The 9117-nt window shown below is 54.2% G+C and overlaps 1 protein-coding gene across 14 annotated transcripts in view; it reads right to left on the reverse strand.

Annotated features, from left to right (window-relative positions):
• The window catches only part of SUN1 (Sad1 and UNC84 domain containing 1), a 54490-nt gene that overhangs the window by 5993 nt on the left and 39380 nt on the right, over positions 1-9117 (reverse strand). For 13 of the 14 annotated variants that reach the window (XM_049639016.1, XM_049639023.1, XM_049639022.1 and 10 more), the window contains 5 exons: positions 7807-7893; positions 6628-6671; positions 4827-4962; positions 2907-3158; positions 2370-2454 (listed from right to left, as the gene is read on the reverse strand). In XM_049639016.1, the coding sequence (XP_049494973.1) occupies positions 2370-2454; positions 2907-3158; positions 4827-4962; positions 6628-6671; positions 7807-7893 (604 nt within the window). The remainder of the gene's footprint in view (positions 1-2369; positions 2455-2906; positions 3159-4826; positions 4963-6627; positions 6672-7806; positions 7894-9117) is intronic. The other variant, XM_049639018.1, reaches the window with a different exon arrangement.

Here is a 9117-nt window from a genome sequence, read left to right on the forward strand (position 1 = left end):
GGGGGGCGGGGCGTGTGCTACCAGGTCCAGGTGGAGCGAGACGGCTGCACGACACAGCGAGCACGAACCCACCACATCAGACGCTTTTCAAAGGGTGAAGCTTAGGTTATGTGAATTGTATCTCCATGAAAAAGAAGTGTTAAAAAAAAAAAAAAAAAAAAAAAAAAAAAGAAAGAAAGGTCCAGTTTGCCCCTCAACAGGAAACAGGGCAGACAGGATGCTGCTGGCAAGGCACATGAGCTGGCGTGGGGAACAACAACAAATTAAAACGTCATACATGCAAATACCAGCTCCCGAGAAGCTTGCATCCTAAGAGGCCGTGGCTCCCGAGTGTGGCTGTCCATCAAACCCCTCAGGACACCTACACAGGCGCGCACGTGCGGGCGCTTCCCCTGACTGTGGGGGGCAGACCTGGGCGCTGGGAACTCAAACAAGAAGAGAAAGTGATTCTGACCTCACTCATCAACAGACTTGAATTTCTGAACCTTTGTATTGTGTCTTTAAACATCCTATCCTCGCTGAAAACAAAAAGCGTCCTTAAGTACAGACACTGTAAAAAATAGAGTCGACAAATGCCTTGCGCAGTGACAGAACCTTCAGTTCAACCTCATCAAAACTGCCCAAATTCCAAATTAATGACATACAAATCTGTAAGGATTAGTTATGCTTCTAAGAAAACAATGACCCAGCCGAATGGTTAGAAGAGCATTTGAGGTCTCAGAATTGCAAATAGTTTCTTCACCGATCACTGAATTTCAAAAACGTGTTTATCACGATATTCCAGAACAGTCCTTCTCAACAAGATACACACACAGGAGAGTCGATGGCCTTCCTGACTCCCATTCAGCATCAGAAGAACATGGAGGATTTTGCTGGCAACAGAGGCTCCGGGCCAGCACGTGGCGCCGCTGCAGAGACACAGACGGCCGGCGTCACGGCCGCGGCTGCAGTGGGGCCAGCGGGGACCAGGCTCCTGACCAGGGGCGTCGCTCGGGTTTCCTCAAGGGCTGGGTTAGGGTAAACCGTGTCCCTGCTGCCGGGCAGGGCTCCCCGACGCTTGCACTGGCCACCGCGTGGCAAGACCCTCTGTGTCAGGCACCCGGGTGGCGCGGTCGGTTGAGCGTCCCAGGGTGATGGGATTGAGCCCCGTGTCGGGCTCCGTGTGGGTGAAGCCTGTTGAAGATTCTCTCTCTCTCCCTCTGCCCCAGACCACACGTGCACACCCTCGCTCTAAAAAAGAACCTCCTAAGAGAAAGTGTTGGTCTGCTAACCCTTGGTCTGCAATTCCTAAACTTTAAAAACTCAGAAAACTAAGATTTTCTCTTACACACATGGTGGCCAAACCTTCCCCGAACAGACATCATGTCACCTGGAGTCTCGACCTGTCTCGTGTGGCATGGACATAGGCCCATTTCTTCACAGAGACGCTCTGTGTTTGATCCAGGCGCTGTCCCGAACGTCCCCGAGGAGGCAGGTGACGGGAAGCGTGCGAACCACTTCACCAAACCACAGTCCTCTTAAATTCTTGGTTAATTTTTTGAATTTAATTCCACTTTTTTAAGTAGGCCTCACGAAGCATGAAGCCCAACGCAGGGCTTAAACTCATGACCTGGAGATCAAGAGTCCCACGATCTACCAACTGAGCCCACCGGGCGCCCCACTAAACCGCAATTCTGTTCCTCCAAATACACCTGGGCCCTGAGCCTGGGCACGCGGGCACGCAGCACCTCCCCGACTTAACGGACCACAATTTTCTCCTTGATTTCTTTGCGGAACCAGAACAGCATCCCCATCGCTCTACGTATTCAGCAGCCGTTTTCACGGACAGGTACCACTGGCTACTTCCTGTCTGTCATCTGTGTCCCCTACAGAGTGACAGCTCCCGTAGGGCCGGGACGCAGAACAGTCCTCACACGCAGCAGGCATTTAAACATCGCTCACTGGACACCTAAACAACACGTGTTCACGTATCGAGCGCTCTCGGAAACCGGTTAAAAACCACTTTTCTGGTATCAGTTACCGTACTTCATTACTTAAAAAAAAACACACCTTACAACGCAAAAGATCGTAAATACTTGAGCAATATTTCTGTGGCAGTAAACTCTGATGTAGCTAGAAAAATCGAAAAGCTACTCAAATGCCCCCCCAAATTGGGACTTTGCTGATGCCCACAGTTACACGGGCTCACGCCCATGGACGTGTGAGCATAAACACCGGCCTTCTGTGGGAGAACCTGACCACACGTGAAATCAAGAGCACCGGGGACTACCTAGTCCTAGCAGGTTCGGGGCCACACGGAGTCGGGGCAGGTAGCAGCGGCCGCGTCCGCAAGCCCGCCAGCAGGTGACCACCGTGTTCAGTCTACTCACCACCAGACTCCAGGGCGAAGTCCACCATGCCGGTCTTATCTTGGGAATACAGCTTCAGGGCGTTGTTCACAAGGACACGCGCTTGCTGGACGGAGGCAACGTGCATTAGTGGGGGCCAAACAAGGCTCAGGTGTCGATAGAGAAAGGAAGGCCCGATGTCTTACTAGAAAGGCATCTTCAGTTAACTGCAGCAGAATTCACAGGCACGGGGAGGGTCAGCCCCGCGCCAGACCACGGGGCCGCCACGTGGGGGTGGGACGGCACCACCCTTGACCCGGGGCCCACACACAGCCACGACACACAGTCACTGCTCCAGAGACCAGGCCCCCAGGCAGCGGCTGACCGGCAGCGAGAGCAGCCACAGCCCGCCGAGCTGGCGCCCTCTCCGCACCCCACACGGCGCCGAGCACCTCTGCGACCACAACCACGTCCCTGGGGGACCCTCGTCGGGTAAGACCTCGGGATCTGCCCGCTCGGTAACCAGGTCATCAGTTCCATCACGATACACGCCCCAAACGTTTCCCATTGCCTACTTACCGCTTCCGTTATCCCAGAAGCCCCGGCCTCATTCGCAGCAGACGGTGCGGTCTCAGGGCCGGAGACCTGCTGTGTCACAGAAGTGTGGCGGGTGACGCTCTCCAGCACCTGCAGCTCCAAGTCCCGCAACAAACCCTGCAAATCACCCTTGCTGACGAGCCGGGAAGACAGTTTCTGTAGCAGCCATTCCAGAGCACCGCCTTGCTCATCGGAGAACATGAGCTTGATAGTTTCTCTGACTTGGGCGTCCACCTGGTGAAATCATTAGTAAGCAGAACGTGAACTTACTGTTTTAACCGAACCATCTAAAAGCTTCACTTCTGTCACCTTAACACCTCGAAAGGACCACAGACCTTCTCCAAAACCCGTAACGTAACTGTGACAACTTTCTCCCTTCACGTTAAACTCGAGGAGCTCTCCAAAAGCGTCGGAATACGTTACAGGAGAGCCGAGGGAAGGGAGGCTCCTCCACGTGGTCGCCCTGCACGCGCCCCTCAGCAGGCATCGCCGGGGGAGTGACTCATGGGTCCGGCGTACAAAAAAAGGAGCCCCCGCTCTGCAACCTCGGCTTGGTAAGGAAGCGGTCACGTAAACAACACCCGTGTGACCTTCCACGTGCCAGCCACGCCCCCGTGCTCTCGCTCTACCCGCCCTGGCTCCGTGACGGACGCGGCACGGGCGGATGCACAGGAGAAAGCACGGAGTCCCACAGCGAGGCCGGGAGGCCCACCTGGCCCCTCGCACAGCTCCGCAGCGCTCCGCACTAGGGACGCCCTGCTCCCGCGTGAACGGCGGCCCTCGTTCACAGGCCACAGGTGTGCCACGGCCTCCAGCCCCGCGAGCCCTCCAGCACTGACCCTGCAAGGCTCCTCACAGCCTCCGCGCTTCCGTCTGCCTGTCGCTCTCATTGCTGCCGGGGGCCCCAAGCGGGCCGCTGCCGGGTTCGGAGGATGCACCTGTGTAACTGGCTGATACCCCAAGATCTCCCCCACGAGGGCGGAGGGACCCAGTCCCACCAGCCACAAGGAAGCCGTCTCCCCGAGTCAGTGCTGGGGGGGTGGGGGTGGGTCTGTCCTCCCTCTCGCGGCCACTTTGAGGGCCGAAGGACAGGTGTTCACTTTCGTCTGCAAACCCGAGGAGTGGAAACGAGTGACCCGCTCACGTGCTTTGCCCACGTCCCCACTGTCTTTGCTGTGGCCAATGCCAGGAGCTCTTTGCAGAGCAGAGATGATTTCATCAACTGTGTCGCAGACACTTTTTCCCAATCTACTGTCCGACTCTGACTTATGATAGCTTTTGCCATTCAAATGTTTCTTTTTCCATTTTCATGCAGCACAAATGTCTGGATTTCCTCTTTTGCATAAAGAAACTGGGGCCTGAAACATCACCGGGAGATGTGGCAACAGGAAGCTAAGCATCGGAGTGCCGTGCGAATCTACTCTGGTGAAAAGACGTACAAAATGGCCTGCCGCCAAACCAACATTGGCACGTGGCCATCTGCACACAAAGTGTGGACAGACGCACACCTAGGTGCTAATGTGCTAGAGAAAATTCCAGGAGAGCTGAATATTAACTATTTTATGTTAAATGTTAAATGCTATCTTAAAGGTTTAAAACTTCAGATGTAGGGTGACTCATGCGGTTAAGCGTCCGACTCTTGACTTCAGCTCAGACTCTGATCTCATTCATGGTTCGTGGGACGAAGCCTTGCATCGGGCTCTGCACTGCACTGTACTGACTGTATGGGGCCTGCTCGGGATCCTCTCTGCCCCTCCTCTGCACGCTCTCTCAAAGTAAATAAACACGTACCTAAGTAAATAACTTAAGATATAATGAAAGTTCTAAAGAAAGTTGAAGTTCATGAACATAAAAGTTCAACTATAGTGTTTATTTTCTACGATAAAACATTTTACAACTTGCCTTTCCGTGTATCGTGCTGACTTCCTCACAACTGGTTTTCAAATGCTGCCACGTGGACAATTCTGATCTCAGATGACCCAGCTCCAGTTCCAGCTGCTTAACCATGGAAAGGAGGTGCGGCTCTTCCTCAAGCCTGCTGGGAAATCGGGAGGAGGAAGGAAGTCAGGCGTCCCCAGTCGCACACGCTTAAAGTAAACGCGTGCGATAAACACGTGGAGGGACCCACTACCCCACAGACAAGTCAATACTGTAAACACAGCGACCTGTCCCACCTTAACATGGAAACTTAGAAGTTTCAAGTCAAATCCCAAAGAGACCTTCTTCCACAGCAGTGCACGCACGAACACACAAACGTGCCCTGGTGTTCAGGTAAGATGTCTAACACATGCTACTTACTCCCAGCGGCTGTCAGTAGCAGGAGAAAGCTCTCAAAACGACTTAGTACTTAAAACCCACATCTCTAAAGAAATAAATAGGGGCGCCTGGGTGGCTCAGTTAAGGGTCAGACTTCAGCTCAGGTCATGATCTCGCGGTCCATGAGTTCGAGCCCCACGTTGGGCTCTGAGCTGTCAGCACAGCTTCGGATTCTGTGTCTCCCTCCCCCTCTGCCCCTGCCCCGCTCGCCATCAGGCACTCTCTCTCCCTCAAAAATAAACAGACGTTAAAAGAATAATAAATAAATAAATAAATAAATAAATACAAAATAATAAAAATAAAACCTGTATCTATCTCCTCAAAACTATAAAAAAGACATCTAAAATCAGACAAATTTCTCAACAACCATTACAATGTTGAACATGAAATTTTCATGCTAATGGAACAGGTTAACTGAACTGAAAAACGTACGGCTTCAGAGTTTGTCTTAGTAATTCCTATTTTTATGTAGAAATTGTACATTATGACGCAAAATATTGTGATATTGTATTTGCTTAGAGGCAGCTGTGGTTGGTAAGCCACCAACACTACATGTCTCCAGGCAGGAGAGTCCGGGAAAACCATTTTAGCATCCACATATCGGCATAGCAACAAACCTTCTTGTGGAAATACAGGCTCTGAAAGGGAATTAAGACGTGCTGTTAACACTCATATCCATCCTGACGGAAGGATATATGGGGTCTAAAATAGTGATACGGGATCTAAGAGCCAGAGACAGGAAGGTGCAAAGTTAGAACTCATCGTCTGGTCCCCCACGTGGAGCCACAGGAGTGACAGGAGGGACAGAAGGGCACAGGTGTCGTGTCACAAACACAAATTGGGGGGGGGGTGTGTGCACAGGGCCCACATGGATAAAATTGGAGGGTGCGGAAAACGATGTGCAGCTTCGAGCGTATCAAGGGAAGGGAATGGCGTACTTCCAGAAGAATCCAGGGGAGCCGATAAAGGTGCCAGAGAAAAGGCCGGGGCAGTGAGGACCCCAACAGCACGCCCCCAGAAACTGCTTGGGGACAGGGCTGTTTAGGCGGCCAAAACACAGCCCAGAGGTGTGGCACAGCGCCCCCGTCCTGTATGTGAGAAGGCCCCTTACAAAAGGGCGGTCCTGGACGGCCAGGGGCGGCCCGCAGGAGAAGCTGCTGAGGTGGTGCGCGTCCAGGCCCAGAAGCCCACCTCCTACCGGGGCCCCGCAGGGAGCCTCTCTGTCGTCCGTGCCGCCAAGGGTCGCCCACCAAGACGCCGTGGGAATGTGTTCACCCACAAAGCCCAGTAACTAGAGGTGCACACGGGGTCCTGTCAATGACCGCTCTGTCCCACACAACAAGGAAACACAGAAGACAAAATTTTAATTTATTCAAAATTATCCTACCTAGCTGTTCTCAGCTTGGTCTGTTCTAATTCCTTCTGGATGGCCTAAAAGTGAGAGAAAGAAATCTGTTTAAATACAAGAGTTACATACTAGCATTTCATAGATCAGACACTCGATTAACCACGTGTCTCCATATGAAACTACACATATTTATCTGTGAGTTTTCCCTTTAATTCAAAGCCCAGACCTGCCTGCTAGCTGGCGGGGGAGGGATGTTTATTTTTCCAAAGAAAACTATTCACACACACACAATGTGTATTCAGAGAGCGGTGCCCGTCACATGGGACAGCCTGATGGATTTTCCAAACAAGCAGCTCCCGTAACCAGCACCCAGGACAAGGAGTGGAACACTGCCACCACCTCTGGCAAGTCTTTTCTGAACGTGGCAGGATAAGGAAATGACAAATACACGCACAAAGATGTGATGGTGAACAGGGTCCGTTCAGAGACGCAGGCGCTAACGAGACCACAGCGAGTCGAGAACTGCGCCTCTTCAAACTGTAACCGAACGGAGGCGGGCGTCCTCCCGGCACAGAGCGAAGCGAAGGCCGTCCCTGCCCTCTCGCTTCCTTCTCCGGCCGCCCACCTCTCCTCAGTGCCACAGAGACCCTGGTCAGCGGGTGACCTGAGCTCGCCTGGCTCCCCTGGGCAGGAACACGGCAGCTGCCCCAAGACCCCCAGGGCCGCACCACGGCCCACGCTGGGTCCGAAGGTGCCCGCTGACCCTGAATCTGAGCGCCCCATGGTCTCGCTGGCTCAGATCAGTGCAGACATCCTGGCCTCCCTCCTCTGCCTTCACCAATACCTGATAATAACAGCTCTTCCGCCAGAAAATTAATCTGGTCTGTCAGACCCAGTCGCTCTGGCGGAGGCTGTGGGACATGGAGAAGAAAGAGGGGCCCTGGAAGCTGGAGAGCCGGCCGCGGCTCGGTCCCCCCGCTGCCACCTGAGCTCAGGGCCCCCTCAGATACCTCGGAGTCCCTGAGGCGGACACGCTAACGCGACGAAAGGGAGCTACCAGGGGTGGGAGGCAACAGTGAGAAAGATTCTTCAGTTTTACAAAGGACAACAGCAAGCCCCCTAAAGAGGCACTTTAAAGGCTGAGGAGCGGGACAGCCGGGGCCGACCCCGATGTCCTCTCACTGCTGGGGCCGCGAGTGAAAGGTCGAGAATGCAAACCTCGGATTTTTGTGTCAGCTTTCCAAGAACGTCCTCTAGGTTTGAGATTCGCGATTCGTGCTCCCGGCGGAAGGTCACGGAGTCAGTCTTGGAAAGGGTCGGAAAGGAACAGCAGTGAGCGCATGGTACAGGGGCGCCAACAAGCAGCCGAGACCTGGCAGTCGTTTCCGTGCAGAGCCCCAAACACTCGAGGGCGCCCGGTCACGGCCTGGCACCCTAGGGTCCCTCAGGGCCCTCACCCCCCCCCCCCCCCCCCCCCCCCCCCCCCGACCCCCGGAGCTCGACACAGTCCCACTTCTCCAGATGCGAGCGAACGTGTGGGCGCCTGGCGACTCTCCGGGGACGCTGCACGGACAGCCCCTGCCGTGTGAGCCGCTCCCGGTGTGCGCCACACGGCCGGGCGCCACACGTGACCTGGCTGCAGAGCGCAGCCGGGAGGAAAGGGGCAAAGCGCGGCGCAGGTGAGCTCTCCTCCGCGCTCACAACACGAGACACGGGAGACAGTCGCGTCAGATGAGGAGAGTTTTCCAGCACAGGTGAGCCCCGGGAGACTGCATTTCACATTGCACACAGGTAAATACTGGAAACGGCGTGAGACAAACCGGGCAAATCTGCACGTACGCTGACTCATAACCTAAGCTTAATAAGATGAGCCCAGGAGGCATAAAATTTGGTCATTTGTAGTACACTAAAACGGATTCTTGGGTTTGTTTGCGGCTTTGTTGCTTTTAGCTACCATTTCTTTTCTCCACAAGAGAAGGAACGAAACCATAGGCAAAGGAGCTCGCCACCGTTTTCTTAAGGGCTTCACGGTCCTCTCGCCCCCGCGGTGGGGACAGGATTTCAGGCTGCCCCAGCCAGGACCACGTGCTACCCGATCTGACTCTGCTCACCCACAAGCGTTCCGCCCGCGGGGACAGCTGGACTGCCGTAGGTGGTGCATCACGGATCCAGTGCAGCTATTTTATTTTTCAAACCGGCATCTCCCTCGAGACGGACGCGCTTCAACCCTGCCCACTATTCCCGTCCTGTCTGCAAAAAACGGGCCAAGTTCCCACTCACCCTTTCCGTCTACAAAGTTCTCACCTGGCCAACAAGAACAGACCAGTCATAACTGTGCCGGCGGGACGTGACTGAAGTCATCCCAACTTTATGGTCAAGAAAACAAAAAATAAGCAACGACTGAGGAATCAACGAAGGACGCCAATGGTCCTTGAGCAGGTACAAACACTCCAAGCATGGCAAGCTGGGGGGCAAGCTGGGGGACAAGCTGGGGACAAGCGGGGGACAAGGCTGGGGACAAGTGGGGGG

The sequence above is a fragment of the Panthera uncia genome, chromosome E3, assembly GCF_023721935.1.
Source record: "Panthera uncia isolate 11264 chromosome E3, Puncia_PCG_1.0, whole genome shotgun sequence".
In the NCBI taxonomy this organism is placed as follows: Eukaryota; Metazoa; Chordata; class Mammalia; order Carnivora; family Felidae; genus Panthera; species Panthera uncia.